At 36.0% G+C, this 20916-nt stretch overlaps 1 protein-coding gene across 1 annotated transcript in view; it reads left to right on the forward strand.

Moving 5' to 3' along the window:
* The window catches only part of TM9SF2 (transmembrane 9 superfamily member 2), a 58397-nt gene that overhangs the window by 9702 nt on the left and 27779 nt on the right, over positions 1-20916 (forward strand). Inside the window, exons 2-9 of the mRNA XM_002914865.4 lie at positions 2995-3062; positions 5152-5245; positions 10919-11046; positions 15169-15298; positions 16340-16464; positions 18491-18602; positions 19847-19926; positions 20715-20823. Of these exons, the coding sequence (XP_002914911.1) occupies positions 2995-3062; positions 5152-5245; positions 10919-11046; positions 15169-15298; positions 16340-16464; positions 18491-18602; positions 19847-19926; positions 20715-20823 (846 nt within the window). The remainder of the gene's footprint in view (positions 1-2994; positions 3063-5151; positions 5246-10918; positions 11047-15168; positions 15299-16339; positions 16465-18490; positions 18603-19846; positions 19927-20714; positions 20824-20916) is intronic.

The following is a 20916-nucleotide window of genomic DNA, read 5'->3' on the forward strand; positions in this document are numbered from 1 at the left end:
TGTTGTAGGTTGCTCTGTTCTCTGTTAAAGATATCATTAATTGTAATTTGCATTTCTTAGCATGTTGTGAGACAATAATTTTTAAATTTTCAGATTCTCACAATTTAAAAGAAGAATGAAAGTGCTACAGAAATAGCCAGGATGAATTGAACATCCAAGGTGTGTTTTGATTTAGTTCACTGAATAATAGAAAAAGGTCCATAATTTAATGGTAATATTTGTGATAGACTAACTTTCTTGTAAAAGTAAGTGTGGAAAAACATCAGAAGAGACAAGAAGGAAGAGAAGTAGGGCCTGGACTGAGAGCAGAAGAAATTAAAAGTGATGGGGCGCCTGGGTGGCACAGTGGTTAAGCGTCTGCCTTCGGCTCAGGGCGTGATCCCGGCGTTATGGGATCGAGCCCCACATCAGGCTCCTCTGCTGTGGGCCTGCTTCTTCCTCTCCCACTCCCCCTGCTTGTGTTCCCGCTCTCGCTGGCTGTCTCTATCTCTGTCAAATAAATAAATAAAATCTTTAAAAAAAAAAAAAAGAAATTAAAAGTGATGGTAGTGACACTTGAGTTTTCTCACTTTTTTTTTGAGTTAGGAGTTCCGCTTTTGAACTTATTTCCTTGTCTTAAAGTAGAGCAAGTAATCCCTAGCTCATAAAGTTATTATGAGACTTGTGCTTGATAATTATCATCTTCCCCTTCCCTAAACTGATAGCTAAGGAAAGAGTAATGAATAGGCATAAATAGTATACAGAAGCCTGCTGTCTTAGTGTCCTTTTATGGGAGCGGGAGAAACCCTCAAGGTTATCCTTATACTGATAAATATTCAGATTTAGGAATGTCCGTTTTCTCTGAAATAGCAATAGTAGCTATGTTTATTTAATCATTTACCTTATAGTTATCATGTGCCAACTGTGGACCAGCTTCCATATTCTTATCTGTTTTATTATCACCTCATACATTTCTCACATTCAAAATTACTAGCTGACCAAAAGCTCATGTTTATTAAGAGTAAATTTAGGATTTGAAACGAACTGAGCAGTTTGGTGCTGTGCTGTCTCCAGACTGAAGTTGTGTTCCCTACTTGTTTATGTGTTGTGTCTAAAAATTAGTTTTGTTTTTAGGAGAAAGATTTGTGAGAAGAATTGTTCTTTGGAGTTTGTTGTTTTGGAAAAATTTGTGGGCAGCCCCTGATAATGTAGACATCCTTATAAATCACAAAGCAAGGCTAAAACATATGCTTGTTAACACCTTTGTTATGAGGAGTGGAATGTGAAGCTACTTCACCAGGTTAGGAAAAGTTGACCGATAAGGTAAATTTAATGAGAATTTGTTAATAAAGGAGAGAGAGAGGGAAAGTGTGAGCAGAGAGACGGGCAGAGAGAGAGAAAGAGAGAGAGAGTAAGAAGCAGACTCCCCCCTTAGCATGGAGCCCAACTTGGGGCTCAATCCCAGGACCCTGAGATCATGACTTGAGCCGAAATCAAGAGTGGACACTCAACTAAGTCACCCAGGCACCCCAGCTCTAACCACATTTTAAGTGACAAATGGCCATGTGTGTATTTGACAGTGCAGATAAGAATATGTCTATCATTGCTTAAAGTTCTGATGGACACTGTTGCATAATAGTAAATACTTAGTACCAAGCACTGCTCTTTGAACCTTTTCAAAACCACTCAAGAAGCAGGGGTTATTATTCCATTCTCCAAAGGAAAAAGCTGTGTGAAGAAACTTATCCAAGATCACACAGCTAGTAAATGTCATAGTCAGGATTTAAACTCTGGCAACCTAGCTTCAGAGTCTTTGTTCTTGATCTCTTTGTACTGAACAAGGTTGAAAGTAAGAAATAGGCTTAATTGTGGTACAAGGGATTTACCTTCTACGGTGAAAATGAGGCTTTTACAGATTTTGAAACTCAAAACCTAGGAAGTTCCATAGAATTATAATAGCTGTATTCCTTCCTAGAAAGAAATCTAGAGATGTGAACTGGGTTAGCTTTTTAGGGACCTTTCAGTTTTCATGAAGATATATTAAATAGGGTGTTTAGATTCTGAAGTGTCTTCATAGCAGTGTTGACCCCTTATAATTAGTGAAAATTATTTTGGCAGAGTAAGCCATCACCTGGGAATTCTGCCTTCACAGCAGTTACTTATATTTGTGTTAATTATTCAAGTATTCTGTAATGCCTAAATGTCGTGTCCCATTATCTTTTTAGCTAAAATGACTAATGACAAAGACTATTTTATGCAAGGAGACACAGTTTAATTTTTTGTGTGTATTTAAGACAGTGTTACCATTGAGTAATTTCATTTGCTTACAATTTTAGGGATTGCACATGATACTATTCTCAGTATACAGAGGCTAGTGTCTTATCTTACACTGTATATCAGGAATAGTGGATGAGCATTTATTTTAGCAGATTAATACTGTAGTTTAGGCATTCCCTATTCTGATTATCATTAAATTTATTTGCTTTTATTTATTTAACAAATATATAGCACTTCTTGTTTTGTCACTGAAGTTCTTTATAAGTGTTAACTCATTTAATCTTCATACATTTCTCTCTCTAAAATAATAAGTAAATAAATGAATAAATAAATGTTGGGGGGGAAAAAGAGGGGCTCCTGGGTGGCTCAGTCGGTTAAGCTTCCAAATCTTGGTTTCAGCTCAGGAGATGATCTCATGGGTTGTGAGATCGAGCCCTGGCTGGGGCTCTGCACTCAGTGAGGAGTCTGCTTGAAGATTCTCCTTCTGCCCCTCCCCTGCACTCTCTCTCTCTTTCTCTCTCAAATAAAAAAAATTATTGGAGACATTTGCAACTATTAAAAATATTTTATTGTAATTTAACTGCATATAAGTCTACTCCGTGAGTGGATTTATAGGAGAAATGTTTAAATATCGAATTTTACATTTCAAACCTGTCAAATTCTTTTTCAGTTCTAAGCGTGACTTAAGTTTTGATCTCTGTTTGTTTATATTCTAATTCTGTGTTTCTTCATTTTCAGGCTGAAATAGAACTATTCGTGAACAGGCTTGATTCAGTGGAATCTGTTCTTCCTTATGAATATACAGCGTAAGTTTTTCAGCTTGGTTTTTATATAAAATTGTATTGACTCAACAGAATTTTGTACTTTCAGAAATTTATTTTCTTCACAGTTATGGCTGAATTCATATGTTTAAACATGTACAGGGCCCGAAAACATTTTTCAAGGGGTATTCTTTATTTCCAAGGTAGAGTTAAAATGTGAACCATAGTTTTTTCAATACAGTAGAAGCACCAACTAAAACAATGGATTTCCTTTTTTATCTGAGTGGACAAAAAGCCATTGTGTTTTCTTTAAATTTTTTAATTATAAAAAACCCCACACAGTTTTAAACAAAATTCTTATATCTCATATAATCCCCAGAAACAGTTGCTTTGTTTTCTGCTCCACATTTTTTTCTCTCCATATTCTAATGTACCTAACCACATCTATACATTTTTGTTTTAAACAAAAGTGGTTTTGCACCTTTTTCTCACTGAATCTATTTGTGGGCATCTTTCCATGTTACTACACAGCTACAGTTACCTTAGTCTTTTTTGTAGCTATTTATTTTTTTTTATTTTTTTTTTAAGATTTATTTGTTTATTTTAGAGAGAGAATGTGTGAGCATGAGCAGGAGGGGCAGAGGGAGAGGGAGAGAGAATCCCAAGCAGACTTTGTGCTGAGCACGGAGCCTGATGTGGGTCTCGATCCCACGACTCTGAGACCATGACCTGAGCCAAAACCAAGAGTCGAGCACTTAACCAGCTGTGCCACCCAGGTGCCCCTCTTTTTCTTTCTTTTTTTTCTTTTTTTTTTTTTTTTAAAGTAAGCTCTCACCCAGTGTGGCACTTGATTGAACTCATGACCCCAAGATTAAGAGCCGCATGCTCTACCAACTGAGCCAGCCAGGTGCCCCTGTTTATTTTTTCTTTGTAGAGATTGTATGGAGTCATGTATGATTTGTTTCACTAATTCTTTGTCTATGAACATTTGATTGTTTTCATTTTTTGATATTATAAAAAAAGCTGCATAAATATGCTTTATTCATTTGACCACTATATACCATATTTGGTATAAAGTGTAGTTCCTAAATTTTAGTTGGCTTCTAAATTTCTGTGGTATCTAAAAGTTTTAAAAGAAAGTATGTGTTTACCGTAGAGAAAAGCACACACCAAAAAGTAAGACTATCCTGTAAGAATCCGTATGCCTAAATATGTGTAAAAAGAGAGCATAACATTCATGAATGGATAGACCTTCATTTATGTAACTATTATAGACCTAAATGCTCTAGTTTTGTTTCTTTTGCTTTGTAAATAAATATATCTCCTTAAATCTTTGTGGATATTCCTGGGAAAACTCAGTGATCTCGTATATGCAGTGCATGGAAAGTCTTCATTTGGGGATTTCCCAGCTCCGGTTTTTTATTACCTAAGATTCGTCTTTCTCTTAGGAATCTAATCTGTAGCCATCACGGCATGGGTCTCAAGTACTCCCATATCATTCCAAAATGAACACAGAAGTGTCCTTTAATTTTCTATAGCAAAGCTGAAATTTGGCTATAATGTTTAAAGAAAACTTTATTAAAATCTGGTTAATAATACAAGGGAATTACAGAGAAGCTCGCAGCTGACTGATTATGGCTTCTCCACAATTTCCTGTTCCCTAGGGTCTGTCTTGCCATGCTTCCCATGTTGGGATGTGTTGGCCAGTGCATCAGGTTGAGGCAGAAACCCAGGGAACTTTGACACATCTTCCTGAAATGTCATTATTATGTAAAACTTTGGATTAGGAAGTTACAACAAAAGGAGATAAGTTAACAAAATTCACTTGAAAAATAAGGTTGTAAATAATTTTATCAATGGAATCAACAAAAATAATGTGTGAGTTTTTTAAATTGTATAATTTACATCTTCAAAAAGATAGTTAGACATCAAGTATTCTCAGGCCTAATTTTCTGATGTTTTGGTTTTTTGTTTTGGGGAAATGCACATGGAACTTAGAGTGTAACTGTCTTATTCATTGACTAGAGCTGCTGGAATAATCAGTACTTAATCTGCCCTCTAGATTGGCTAGGGGTTTGATATTTCATTGTTTCCTTTTATGTGTAAGAGCTTAAATACTCTCCCTGCCCCCCAGGTTTGATTTTTGCCAAGCATCAGAAGGAAAACGCCCATCTGAAAATCTTGGTCAGGTATTATTCGGGGAAAGAATTGAACCTTCACCGTATAAGGTTTGTATTCAGCATTATATAGAAGTTATTTAGTTGCTTCCTTCTCTTTCTTTCATTTCTTTCTTTTTTCTTTCTTTTCTCCCCTTCTTTTTTTCTTACAGAAAAGCCTGAGATAACTTAGCTCTCATAGCCCAGTAGGATTTCATTTCTCTTTTACCTGTGGAAATAATTTTTTAAACTCACAGTTTGGAAGGGTCCCTCTCCTCACAATATGTCATGGATAAGTTTGCCTTAACGTACATTCATGTACCAGTATTATAAATGACAAGGTGGTGGCCTAAAGGATAGTACTCCAACCTCCAGCCTCACTTTTAGAGGGACCAGAAACCCAGCCTTCAGTCATGAAAAGTGGCCCCAGCGGCTCCCCGTTTCCTTCCCCCCCTTTGGGAACAGTATTCATGCATATTATACATATTGCCTCTTAGCAAATACAGCACTATTTGGGCTCCCACATTGGGTTTGGGGAAGCTAACCTTTCTCTTTTGACCATTGAAAGTATATTTGGAATGTTCTCAGTACATATTTAGGACATCAGTTAAACCAAAGTAAGCACAGTATAAGAGATTCTCCTCAATATAAGTACTTCATCATTCATTTTATATGATCTGCTCTCCTACAGAAAGAATAATGCTCACTGTCTTTTACAAAAATTAAACTTGTTTATAATAACAGTGTATTGCCATATAAAAACTTAAATGATATGGAATAATATAAAGTGAAAAGCAAGATTATCTTTCCCCCAGTTTCACATCACAGTTTTTTGTTAATCTTTCCTGAAATTTTCCATGTACTTAAAAGCATATATAAATGAAATCAGATTTACTTATTTATGGTTTTACATATTCTGCACTGTGCATTTTTCCTTTAACTCTCTACTTTGGGCATCTGTCTGCATGAACACATTTTTTTTAATCACTGTAACTTGGGGCGCCTGGGTGGCACAGTGGTTAAGCGTCTGCCTTCGGCTCAGGGCGTGATCCCGGCGTTATGGGATCGAGCCCCACATCAGGCTCCTCTGCTATGAGCCTGCTTCTTCCTCTCCCACTCCCCCTGCTTGTGTTCCCTCTCTCGCTGGCTGTCTCTATCTCTGTCAAATAAATAAATAAAATCTTTAAAAAAAAAAAATAATAATAATCACTGTAACTTGACTCCCAAGTTTTATTCCCCAGCCTGACTCCTCTCTCAGTGTCTCATCCTTGCCTTCTATGACTTAGGCCCCATGATTAGCTGCCTTCTCTGCTTTCTCACTAGACACTGCTATTTTTCTTGGCACTTCATTGCACTGAGCATCTGTCCAGCAAATCCTCACACCTAGAGTGGTCCCACTACCCATCTTAGTCCCTCTAGCACTGTACTGCACTGTGAAGCACTGGGGAAAAGACACAGAGTTGTGCAAGTTTAATTCACATAATTGTACAAGTTTACAGTTTTCAACCATAAGTCCTCTTAATATATTGCAATTTAAAATTTTCTGCCCTAAAGATGCCAGTAATTTAAAATCTTTCCAAAAACAGGGGCGCCTGGGTGGCTCAGTTGGTTAAGCGTCTGCCTTTGGCTCAGGTCATGATCCTGGGGTTCTGGGATCAAGCCCCACGTTGGGCTCCCTGCTCAGCGGGGAGTCTGCTTCTCTCTCTGCCCTTCACCTTGCTTGTACTCTCTCTCTCGCTTGCGCTCTCTCTCTCTCAAATAAATAAAATCTTAAAAAGTTTATTTTCAAAGACAGATTTGAAGGCATATGGGATGAAGTTACTGAGGGAAAAAGGTGTTCAAAGTGGATAGACATGGGTATTACTGAGCCGGGCAAACATATTAATTATCTATCATCTTAATTGTGTATCACTCCCTGATATGATATCTTGAAAGATTACTTTGGAAGTTACTGCATTGGTTTTTATAGCAGAGGGTGATTTTCAGACAGATTTATTAAATTTTACCATCAACTTAAGCTGTTCCTATGATGTCTCAGCCCCGTTATTCTGTTCCCGTAATGCCTTCGCCTTGAGAAATGATGGAAGGGAAGAGCATCAGTAACATCTTCAGTGAACTTGAGGGGCAGCAGGAATTTCTTGCAGTAAACAGCCCATAACAGGTTGCGGATAAACAGAGGGAAGGCCAATAAAATATTCAAAGCCCTGGAGAAGTTTTGTCCCTTTGGGGTAGAATTTAAGGGCAAATTACTTCCATGGTAGGCTTCCGTCCAGGGTATATTTATTTACAGTGAAAGACAGCCTTGTCTATGCAAAGGACCCTTCTTTTAGGCCTACTGCTTTGCAGATTTAATTTTGAACCACGAGTTGAGGTAAAATAGGAGAACAGGAGTGCTTCAAAATGAAGAAAGATGTACATCTCACATTTTCTGTGAGTTTTCCAGAATTTCTTAGGACAAGATATGTGCTAAAACAAAATCTTTTGAGTCCCAAGCTTTAAGTGACAGAGCAGGCATTTCTTAAGGCCAAGGCATAGGTAAACAGAAATGTGGGGCTGAAAGATTAGATTTTTGTCCAAGCCAACCATAAATGTATTGACCCATATTTTTCATTTTTGATTCAGTATTGATTCTTTGTTCTTTATTTTCACAGAGTTTTGCCTTACTTTATATCCGCAGTAAACACAATAGTAACAGCCAGAAACAAAACAAAACCCCAAATCTGCTTTGCTATCTTTTCTTTATGAATTCTGTTGAGGTCAGGAAAACAGCAGTGCCAGGTTGTGTGTGTAATGTGAAGATGGAGCCACATTTCATCTCAAATCTAACCAATCATACTCACTCCCAGGGTCATACAATCTCATCCCAAATCTAACCAATCATACTCATTCATTTACTCAGTTAACATGTTTGTGCCAGGCTTTGTGGTAGGTGTGGCACACAACGGAGACCAGAGGCAAAAATCTCTGCCCTCGTGGATCTTACATTCTGATGATGAGGAGGAAACAAAATGAATTCCTAAAATATATAGTGTATCAGTTGCTGATGGAAAAATTGTCAAAAAACAAATCAGGAAAGATGGATTGAGAATTGGCAGTTTTAAATGGGCCAGCGAAAGTCTTGCTGAGAAGGTGACATTTGAGCAAAAGACCTGAAGCAAGTAAGGGAGTGAGCCACGTGAATATCTGGGAGAATGTTCTCTGTGAACAAAGCAGCAAATGCAATGGTCCTAAGATTTCAGCATGCCTGGTGTGCTCAAGGTACAGAAAAAAGTTGGTATGACTTGAGCAGGCGAGCAAGATAGAGAATAGCAGGAAATGGGGGCAAAGAAGCAGTGGGACCACATCACATAGTAACTCAGAGGCCACTGTAAAGATGCAGGCAAGATGGTTAGCACTGAAGGGTTTTGAGTAGGCTTAGACTTTGACAGGATCACTAACTAGGGCTGCTGTGTTGAGGATGGACCATGAAGAGAGCAAGGAGAGAAGAGGGGAGACCCGTTAGGAGGCTCTCGAAATCATTGAGATATATATGACCTGATAGTAGCTCAGACCATGGGGTAGACGGGTAGGTGTTGTGAAGTGGTCAGAATCTCAGAAACTGGTTACATTTTGAAGGTGGAGTCAGCGCAGCAGAATTTGCTGAGGAATAGGATGCGGGGTGTGGGTTATTTGTTTTCTAGAATGGGATAGTCTCTGGGAAGAGCAGGTTTGAGGGGAATGGGAAATTAGGCATCTAATTAAGGATATGGAATAAACACTTGAACGTATGTGTCTGGAATTTGGAGGAAGAGTTCAGCCTAGATATATACATTTGAGAATCATCATCAGTGCATAAATGGTATTTAAAGCCAGGAACTGTTGAGATCCCCAAGGGGGAGTGGGTATAGATAATGAAGAGAAGGATTCTAAGGATTGAGTCTTGGGGCACTTGGTGTTACTAGGTCACAAGATGAGGATTCAGCAAAGGAGATTACCTCAAATACATGAGTTAATAAATGTTTATTATTATGATTAAACATCCTCTAGTTTTGCTATTTTCCTTCACAAGTGAACACACAGTTGACTTCCCTAAGCCCAGTAAGCATTGGATTGATTTGCCATTTTTCATACGGCTAGTAATGTCTGTCTCTGCTTAATTTAAATTTGATGCCTATCCCTCTGATTCCTTAGTATGTAAACCTTTTTTTTTTTTCATTTTCCTCTCTTTAAAAAGGTACCTACAAGGTGCAAATAAGGTTAAGAATATTAAATAATTGTACAAACATTGCTACATTTACAGAAGTAGCAGTGCAGGGGCGCCTGGGTGGCTCAGTTGTTAAGCGTCTGCGTTCAGCTCAGGTTGTGATCCCGGCATTACGGGATCGAGCCCCACATCAGGCTCCTCCGCTGGGAGCTTGCTTCTTCCTCTCCCACTCCCCCTGCTTGTGTTCCCTCTCTCGCTGGCTGTTTCTCTCTGTCAAATAAATAAATAAAATCTTTANTTTTAAAAAAAAAAAAAAAAAAAAAAAGAAGTAGCAGTGCAGCCAAAATTAACTCTTGGCTGACAGGTGGCAGCAGTGGGCTACGCTTGAAGCATTTGCTTGTCAGCTGATGCACAGAAGCCATTTAGGTGTTTTAATAGTGTACAAAACAGTGGATTACTTAAAAGTGAAACATAAGCAAGTTTTTTTAAACCACCTGTAATAAAGTTGGAGTGTATGGAGTGGTATACAATTATGGACTATATATAGTTAGTTGATAAAGTAAATTAATAGCCTTTAGAAAACTAGGAAGTACAGTTTTAAAATGAAGCCATATATGGACCTGATAAAGTAAACTTCTATAATATATTATGAATATCATTATTTTTACACACATGAAATAAATCCTAGACTCCAAAATTGGAGGAATCCTTAGTTTTTTAACTTTTAAATTGCCAATTGTTATTTAACCCTTACTATTTGTTTCAATTTTATTATTAAATAAGATCGTGAAAATTGACAGTCTTTTCAAATGTGAGTTAAAAGAATCATGTTTACCCTGAATTTTAGACATCCAAGTCTGACTTTTTCTTGTCTCATCACAGCCTGTTACTCACTGCTGAATCTCCCTTACCTGGCACGTAGGGGCACTTAACAAATATCCATCAAATGAGTATATGGACATAAAAACTTGTCTCCTGGGGCGCCTGGGTAGCACAGTTGTTAAGCGTCTGCCTTCGGCTCAGGGCGTGATCCTGGCGTTCCGGGATCGAGTCCCACATCGGGCTCCTCCGCTGGGAGCCTGCTTCTTCCTCTCCCACTCCCCTGCTGTGTTCCCTCTCTTGCTGGCTGGCTGTCACATGAATAAATAAAATCTTAAAAAAAAAAAAAAAAAAACTTGTCTCTGCTTATTATGAGAAAGCCTTCCACTCCACAATTTCCAAAACATCAGAGGACATTACTGTAGAAAAACTGATGTTCCATTTTGTTCTACATGTAATTTTTTTCCCCGTCTAGGAATCAGTTACATTTAAAAGGTGGATGGATTGAAATTATCAAAAATAAAAATAAAAACTATTATTTATCAAAATAAAAATTGATTTAAATTTTTAGAGAAACAGTAAGATTAAAATTTAAATGTGTTTGAGCAATGAGAAATTTAAAAATATTTGTTATCGATATTAATGCACTGAAATAATTTAATGAGACTAGTATTTTTACTCATGGCATAGGTGTGAAGGACTTAGATGTTTTTTAATTTGCTTTTCACTTTATTTTAATACAGTTTACATTTAATAAGGAAGAGACCTGCAAGCTTGTCTGTACAAAAACATACCATACAGAGAAAGCTGAAGACAAACAAAAGTTAGAATTCTTGAAAAAAAGCATGTTACTGAATTATCAACATCACTGGTAAGACAAGGAGATTTTGGACTTTTGATATTTTCCTTTTTCTTAGATGCCGCCTCTGTTTCATTGCATGTATAAATTACTTCATTGACTTTATAAAATACAGCAAATCAATTGATTTCCCTTTTTTGTTGCTAATAATAGCATGAAGTATGACTTTGACTTGCCAAGGATTACTAAGGTTGATGGCTTACAGTATCATCTCTGAACTGCTTAGATTACTGTAATATTTGGTACTTCTTTTGGTACATAGACCCTGGTACCCAGAGCACTTCTCTTTTTCATATGTGGTTAACAAGAGCATATTTATGCTTTGCGAGAAGGACCTGGATTGGTCATCTAGAAAAATACTGGTATTTTATACTTGTAGGCCATGAAAAAGACCATGGGAAAACAAACAAACTGTGTTTGATGTTTGATAAATATCTAATTCAAATAAAACACTTGTATTTTGAGTAACCTGTTTTTTATTTTATACACATGGTATTACATTCTAGGTCTTTACCAGTTTGTGTTGTAATCAAAAAGCATTTAAACCGATTTTATTTTTGCTTCTAAAGTAGCATCGACTCAAAAAAATAAAAGTAGTATTGAGTGATGGTACAGAATTCAAATGTAGAATATTTAGAAAAGGATGTAAAGAGCCAACTTTTCAAGTATAATCATTATTATTCCAGATAATCTTGCTGATAAATGCCTTTATTCTATGTAGGGTCCTAATTTACATGTTTTGCCTCTTCTAAAAAGTATAAGGTTGGAGGTAGTGAACAGAAAGACTGTGTTCATGTACTGTCTCTTGAATGTTTGTCTTATCAGTATCTCAGATCAACTCATTTGCCCACACCGAGGGAGGTTAGAAACCATTGATCTCAGTTTGACATGCCCAGATCCTGTGGCTTAAAACTCTGCTTGGAGCCTATTGTTCTGTCCCTCCTCCCTTCCATATACACAGAACAAAAAAGTCCTAGGGAGGGGCAGCCTTGGGCCACTTCCCATCCATGAACTAGTCTGTGATTAGGGGGATTCATTCTGATTGGCCAGATGGGTAGAATCTGGTTCTGTCTACTGAACCATATAGGAAGAAGTTTCTCATAGAAGGGCATCATTAGAAGAAGGAAGGAAACTTCCCCGATTACACTTGTGTCAGCTTCCTCCTCATGTGACCCTCAGTACAAATAGGAACTTGAAATCTCATTTCTTTGGTTTCTAGTAAGCCAAGAGCTTTTTTCTTCTAAGCTACTGTGAGAACGCTATGTAATTGCTGAATCAGTATAACCTGGGATACATTTGCTTATTCATAAATAATTGAAATTTTCCTTGGTGCTTTCTTTGCTTCAAATTGTTCTTGAACAGTCTTCAAAATGATATTTAAGGCTCAGTTCTTACAGTTTCACGTTAGCCCCATCCACCCCCATTTACTCTAACAGCTACTCATTTGTTGGTGGAATGAAAGAATGGCTCTTCAGGCCTACAGGTGATTTTTAACTATTTCTTCTACCCTCTGTTCTTAGAATACTGTTTAGAGATGTGCTCCTGAAGGTAATAGAAGCACCTCTTTTTCAGTAGCTTCCTTACAGTAAAGTACTTAGAAATATTTTTAATTTATGACACAGTTAACATAGGTACTATTTTGATGCCAAAATGCATATAATTACAAGAATAAATTGTTTAAAATAGTTTATGAAGTTAGAAAGCATTTGATAGTGAAATTGACTCAGTAATTTGTGATGGGTGTGTCAGTTACAAACTTAAACTATATTCTTCCTAAAAAACTTGAAACTTGCCGGGGTTTTCACCATGACATTTTTAACTGTATTACCTTTCAAATGATTAGAATGACTAAATATTAGCTAATACACCAACCCATTATAGAGAACAGTTAATTAAGAATAGTTAATTTTCTTATCTAAATTAACGAATACTTTAAATTCTTGTTTGGGATGTTAGAACACAATTTGAAGATGTTCTTGGCTTGTTCTGTCAATAACCTAAGCTACTTCTTGATTCTTGAGACTGACAAATGTTTTGATCTTAGCACCAGACACTTGAATTCCCTTCAACTCTGCTCTGCATGGTTTATAATTATACATCTTGCTCAAGTTTCTAGATGGTCGTGACATACTATTTATAAAAGTATCATTATAGAGCTAGTTATCACAGTATTTAAATTTTTTAGGTTCATAGCTTATTGGACAGAGAGGGGTCTTTGAAGATATTTTAGTCTAGTGAGTTCCAATCCTAGATCCCTGCAAGCTAGCAGGGGAGGGGAATGATGTACTGTTTTCAAAAATTCAAAATCCTAACAGTGTAAATGTACTCATGTTAAAACTACAGAGAGTAACTTAAATGCCAAGCTTCTTTGCTTTTGGCTACATTTTTCTGAATGCATTATGGTAACATGGGTTATTCCATTCTGATCAGAAACTCTGGGAATTTAATTTATTGGGGAAATGAGTTATTAATAGATGAGGTTTCATTAATAGAAGTGTTTCAAATGGAGTCCATGGAAGGTAAAGGAAAATAATGGAAAGGAGTCCTTGATGGTTAAAGAAAAAAAAAAAAAAGAAAAAAATGGGGCCAGTCATTCAACCTTTATCCTTTTGAGTCCTTCTTTTTTACTGTAATATAGGGAAAAAAAAGATTTTTACTATTTTTGGTGTTATAAATTCAAATAACTACTACTCGCTAACTCATTAGCAAAATTTAAAGAATAGAATTTTCAGTTACTCCTTAACTTATTAGCAACACAGTAATTGAAAATTATATTCTTTAAATTTTCTTACATTATTTCCAAGTGTTTGGGTTTTTTTTAATGCTTCCTCTTACCAGGAAAAGGTTATTGTGTCAAGGCATTATATGAATGATAAGCTTAGGATGCTTGTTTTTAAAAAGTCTAAATTGCTCCTTAATTTCTTATTTTGTAACTAGCACTATAATTTTTATGTAGTACTTTCTCTACTATGATAGCTTAAAGATATTATAATTAATATATTGCTAGTGTATATTCATTGAACTTCATCTCTAAAAAATTAAAGCAATTAACTAATTGTTTAAGCTTCAAAAAAATCTGAATTATTTATTTTATATAGCATTGCTTTTATGCTTCTAATATTTTATGGCCTTTTTCATGGGAACTACTGGCCTGCTGGTTATAGTAATAAGCAACTTAATAGTGTAGGTGATTCTAAAATTTGGTATATAGGGTACTATTAAATAGTGTTTAAATGTGACGAGACATGTTTTATTAGGTCATTAATGTACACCTTGGGTGCATATAGAATCATAATTTTACTTCCTAAGGCATACATTAATTAACAAATAAAACATGCCCTGGAGTGTCGTCTTACGACTGTAATATAGCTACTATATTTTTTAGTAATTTTTTTTAATTTGTATCCTGTAGTGTGCTCTTGGCATAGGGGACCACATGCTCGGACTTTAATATAGTTAGACAATGCTACAGAGCCTTATTCTTTACTTATTCTTTATTTTTATCCCTTTTTTAAAGTTGTTTTTCACTATAGAACTTTTAAATTTTGTTTCTTTAATTTTATAGTAGCATTTCTTTTAGACATAAGTTGGATTTACACAGCTTTAATAGATAATACTATAATTTTCACTTTTTCACCTGGCCCTTAAGTTGAATATTTTCCCATCTTGCAGTTATGTTCTTCTCCTTTTTATTGAATTACCAAGTAATAAAGGACATTTACTTCTATACTATTCCATCAAACTCTTCCTAAGGAACTAGATATATTGCTTCGCACCTGATTTAGAGTTTTGAGTATTTTGCTAAAAGTAAACTATACTTATGTATCTAGATAATGATACTGTTAAATTAGCAACTGCAGTACGTTAATTTATAAAATTCACTTTGCTATATACATTTGTAGTTTCGAAGAAGCTATAAAGTTTTTTTCTTCACTGTAGTGTATCAAATATTGGCATAATGCTATTGCTTATGAAATACAGCACATCTTACCAAAATTCTTTTATTGTAGTTCTGACATCTTATTTATAGGTATTTATAGACATTTAAATTTTATGAAGTGGTAACACAGCTTTGGGCACTATTTCTTAGTCATGTTCGACGATTTCTAACTTGACTTTTATTTCTATGCACAGGATTGTGGATAATATGCCTGTAACGTGGTGTTATGATGTTGAAGATGGTCAGAGGTTCTGTAATCCTGGTTTTCCTATTGGCTGTTATATTACAGATAAAGGCCATGCAAAAGATGCCTGTGTTATTAATGTAAGTTCGTGAAAAACTATGTTACTTTTTAAAAATGGTTTTTTGGTACAGAAGGATTCAGTCTTTACCTGGACAGAATTTGTTATGTTCATTGGATAAGTACAATTCAGATGTTCTGAAGCACAACTACTTAGGTCTTAAACTTAGGCCAGATTAACAATATATAAATTTAATTCTAGAACTAAAATAATTCAGATTTAGTTCAGCATTCACTGAGAGTGTCTGTTACATGCTAAGCACTATGCTAAGGGCTGGGGCTTTGTATGTTCTGACTCTGTTGAAAGTTAGACTCATAAGTCTTACATATATTTTTTAAAAAGTAGATTGGTGGAGTTCCAGAAAGACCTCATTATAAGTCCATGAAGTTTGTATTACAAATTTAAGTCCATAAAATATTATATTGCAAAAGTTTGGTATTATACCTGTTTTTAAAAGGTAAATGCCTTTATGGCCATTCTTTCATATTTAAAAATGATAGTAAAGACATTAATATAGAAAGTATTAAAATTTACTGGGAGTAGATATTAAATGTTGTGTGCTCGATTTAACTCTTAATTAATATGACTTGGCAGTAGACGTTAGCATAAGCTTGATCATGAAACCGGTTACATTGGCTAATGCTTTTGGGAGAGTTGACCAGAAACACTTGAATAATTTAGGTTATTGGTTTAGTGTGAAGTTACAAAACTTCCAAGGAGGAAAAGTGTTGAGATGTGTAAGATTTAGCATGCTCATAACATGTAATATTTTAACGTTTATTTTGTTCGTTTTATCATAAGTGGAAAGATAGAAAATATTAGATGTGTTCTTTTTAACAGGTACCTACTTTTATGTAAGAATTAAAGCATTAAAGAAATATAATTTGTACTGTGCCAATTAGTTTTGGCTTATAGAGAGTTTAAGCTTAAAACTTAAACGTTTTTACGCGGAGGGATTAAAACTCTGTCTAAGCTCAAATTTTCATACTTTTTGTGCCTCATTTTAAAGTTTTGTCTTGACTCCTGTATAGCCAGTTTTCTACCTTTAAGTTCTGTTCCACAGTCAGAATTCCATGAAAGAGATACATTTTACATCTTCAACCACGTTGACATCAAAATCTACTATCATGTTGTTGAAACTGGGTCCATGGGAGCAAGATTAGTGGCTGCCAAACTTGAACCAAAAAGGTAACTATACAAACAGGTAAAAAGTAAATGAATGTGGGAGTGCCTGTCTGTTCAATCGGAAGAGCGTGTGGCTCTTGATCTGGAGGTTGGGAGTTTGAGCCCCACGTTGGGTGTAGAGGTGACTTAAAGGGGGGCATGTGGCTGGCTCAGTCAGTGGAGCATGGAGCTCTTTATCTCAGAGTCATGAGTTCAAGCACCATTTTGGGCAGACAGCTTACTTAAAAAAATAAAATACAATAAAAAAATAAAATAAGTAAGTAAATATAAGTGAAATTATTCCCAAAGAATGAGTATTTGGGTCCCAGTTAGCTTTTTCTTTAATCAGTATTCTGACATATAATCTGGCATTTCAGAATTGATTCTACTAAAACTCCCTTTATTGTGATTTGTTATTAAGTTGTGGGTTGTCCAGAAAAATCATAGATTTTTTTTTTTTCCATGCAGATATTTTTTCAAGCCAGAGTACCTTTTTGTTATGTTTTTTAATCAGGAAGTTTTGACAGCTTTTCTGTGTCAGCTTGGAGTGGAGAACGTGAGTGGTTGGGACAGTGTTTCCCCTTATGGTGGAAAAGCATTGCCTCTAATATTTGCAACTTGACCTCTCATCAGAGGCCCAAATGAGCTGATTTTTTTTTTTTTTTAAGATTTTGTTTTTTTAAGTAATCTCTACACCCAGCGTGCGGTTCAAACTTAACCCTGAGATCAAGAGTCACACACTCTTCAGACTGAGCCAGCCAGGCACCCCATCAAATGAGCTGATGGGTGCTATCATTTCTAAAATCTCCGTGCACTGTTAGATGCCATTGTGTGACAAGTCATTGAAAGAGTGTCTCTTCAAGTTGTTCAGTATTTTTGGTATGAAAGTACCTGTCAGTTATTTGTGAGATCCTTTTTTGATTGAGTATTCCTTTTTTTTTTTTCATGTTTCCCCCTCATACACTCCCCACTCCGCCATTGAAGTAGCCTTTTGCCCATGCTACTGCTGGTGAAGAAATTCATGCCGGGGTGCCCTTGTGGTTCAGTTGAGCCTGCGACTCTTGATTTCAGCTCAAGTCGTCTCAGGGTTGTGGGAGCCAGCTCTGTGTGGGGCTCTGTTCTCAGTGCTAAGTCTGCTTGCGATTCTTTCTCTCCCTGTCCCCCTTCTTCTCCTGTCACACACACACACTCTCTCTCAAAATAAAATAAATAAAATCTTTAAAAAAAAAAAAAAAGGTTCTCTTCATCTCTCTCTGCCCCTCCCCCATCTCATGTGTGCTCTCTCAAAAAAAATGCATGCCATTATAAGATGGCGGTTAATTTAAACTCCCTCAGTGTTTATTTTTGTTTTTTAAGTTAGTTGTTTATTTATTCATTTATTTTTGTTTTTAAAGATTTTATTTATTTATTTGACAGAGATAGAGACAGCCAGCGAGAGAGGGAACACAAGCAGGGGGAGTGGGAGAGGAAGAAGCAGGCTCATAGCAGAGGAGCCTGACGTGGGGCTCGATCCCGTAACGCCGGGATCACGCCCTGAGCTGAAGGCAGACGCTTAACTGCTGTGCCACCCAGGTGCCCCTTCATTTATTTTTGAAGATTTATTTCAGAGAGAGAGCCCGCTTGCGTGAGATGGGGAAGGGGCGGAGTCTGTAGAGGGAGAGGGAAACAAGTAGACTCTATGCTGAGCAGGGAGCCAGATGCAGGGTTTGATCCCAGGACCCTAACATCATGACTTGAGCTGAAATTAAGAGTTGGACCCTTAACCAACTGAGCCACCCAGGTGCCCCTTTTTCTTTTTAAAGATATTTAATGTTCTTCAATTACAGTGCTTTTAAAAGTTTGTTTCTAATTTTGAATAATAATTTCTTACACATACTTATAACTAAGTCCATTATTTATATGAAGTAAATATTTGTACGATTAAATGTGACATGAATAATTTTGCTTTGACTATAGTAGCATTTTAAAATATGTACAGAATCTCTAGTCTTTACCCCATTTTTTAAAACTGTACTTTATCAGCATCTTGCCAAACTGTCTCTTCCCACAGCTTCAAGCATACCCATATAGATAAACCGGACTGCTCTGGACCCCCCATGGATATAAGTAACAAGGCTTCTGGGGAGATCAAAATTGCCTATACTTATTCTGTTAGCTTCCAGGTGAGTTTGTTTTTATCTCTAGTATAACTCAGAAATTGATTTTAAATTTATACTACTTAAACTAATTAAAAATATTAATGATTAACCTTGTCACATAGATAAGCTTTTAATGAGCTGATTTGGAATAGTTTGTCAGTGCACCAGGCAGCATAATCATACTCAAAGCTAAGTCTCCAGTTAAATGAGAAGTATAGTAAATTGGAGAATTGAACCTGATTAAATGTTTAGTCATAAGAGATACGTAGAAGACAAAAGGTAGAAAATAGGCATAGAGAATCATATGAAAATGTCAAAGATTTATGTAACAAGCATTTGGGAAAGCAACACTATTTTAAAGTCTGGATTAGTATAAACTTTAGTGGAGAGTTTCCTAATATTAGATGATTTATATAGGTTCTTAGGTAGTGTTTTCATTAATGTAGAAGTTTCTTAGGAGGAAAGTAAAAGTTCACTTATGAGAATCTGAGGCAATATTCCACCTCTACTTTTTTTTTTTTAATTATTTATTTAAGAGAGAGAGAGCGCATGTGCATGTGGGGAGGGGAGGTGGGTAGAGGGAGAGTCTTAAGTAGACTCCACACTGAATGCAGAGCCAGATGTAGGGCTCAGTCTCACCACATTGAGATCATAGCCTGAGCAGGCACTTAATTGACTGTGCCACCCGGGCACCCCTCCACCTCTATTTTTAATAAACTATCTTGGCAATCGTGTATAGTTGTGATGTTTACTCTCCCCATATAGTGTGTGATTTTACAAGCGTGGTGCAATAAACACTATGTATTTCTAGGTATTAAGAGCTCATTATGGGTGACACCTTCCAGATGCTCAGTTATGACTCTAGGGTCTCATAAGGATAGGTAGATGGCATCAAAAAGACTAAAAAATAAGTTATACCACTCAGTTTTTCTGAAAAAATTAATAAGTACAGCTCTAAATTTTGATATCTAAAATAAACTTTTGTTAGTTAAAATTTAAAGCAAGACTTTAAAAAAATATAGGTAACTAGGTACTTTTAGGAACTCTTTTATTATTTGTTATTTACTGCCGAATCTCATTTTGAATTTCCTAAGACTTAAGTTAGAGCTAAACTCTGAAACTCATGACTAATCCAGGTTATGATATTGAGCAATTACATTTGTTAACTGAATGGAAAGTCAAGCTATGAGTGGAAATGTTTGGATTCTTAATATACTTTTGTCAGCAACTGCTTATTTAAAGATTTTTGTTTTCTTTTATCTCCCTAGGAAGATAAAAACATCAGATGGGCATCTAGATGGGACTACATTCTGGAATCTATGCCTCATACCCACATTCAGTGGTTTAGGTAAGAATACAGAGTTAATCCACTTTATGCTCTGGGCTTACTCTATGTTTTGTCCCTTTGAATATCTCCTTCATTCTTTACTCCTCTCTAGTTCTCCAGAAGTCTGGGCTTTTGAATTGGATAGACTTGTGTTCAGTCCTGGCCTGGTCACTCTGAGTCAGGCCAGGTCACCCAATTATTCAGAGTCCCATTTCTTTATCTGGAAGTACCTGCCTCACGAGACTGTCCCTAGGGATTAAAGGAGAATGAAGGAAACAGACCATTTGAGCACCTTACCTGAAATGGAAGAAGCTACTGCTCATGTTATGGCTATTTATTATTATTATTATTATTATTATTATTATTATTATTATTATTATTCTCTTCAAAGCATGACTCAAAATTTTTATCTGGAGAGTTTATGGTGCCGTCTCTCTCCTTTTTCTGCTTTGCTTGACTACCTTTTGATACTCATTAACTTACTGAGTAAATTTGTCATAAATTTCTTAAGGATACAGACCTTTGTTGATCTCTACAACTTGTATTCCATTTATTTGGGTATAGTACTTACTCAATAATGTTGACCACAGGCAGAAAAAATCCTAGTTCTCAACAGATTATGATAAGATTATTATGATAAGTATATAAAGTTATGTATCCACTAGGACATATAATAGAGCACAGCTCATTGAATCTTTGGATTTTAGGTCAAATTTTGATGTTGATCAGTACTGTTTTAATGTTACTGAGTAAATATTTTAAAAAGGAAATTAAGGTACAGATTAATCCTGCCATGTTTATCTCTACAGCATCATGAATTCCCTGGTCATTGTCCTCTTCTTGTCTGGAATGGTGGCTATGATTATGCTACGTACACTGCATAAAGATATTGCCAGATATAATCAGATGGATTCTACAGTGAGTGAAACATTTGACCTGTTCTTTGGTCTGCTAAGGATAGTCTTTATTTTGTTCTTTGGAAAAAGTTGAAAAATGGCTTTAGACAGAATC

Source organism: Ailuropoda melanoleuca, chromosome 7 (assembly GCF_002007445.2).
Source record: "Ailuropoda melanoleuca isolate Jingjing chromosome 7, ASM200744v2, whole genome shotgun sequence".
Taxonomy (NCBI): Eukaryota; Metazoa; Chordata; class Mammalia; order Carnivora; family Ursidae; genus Ailuropoda; species Ailuropoda melanoleuca.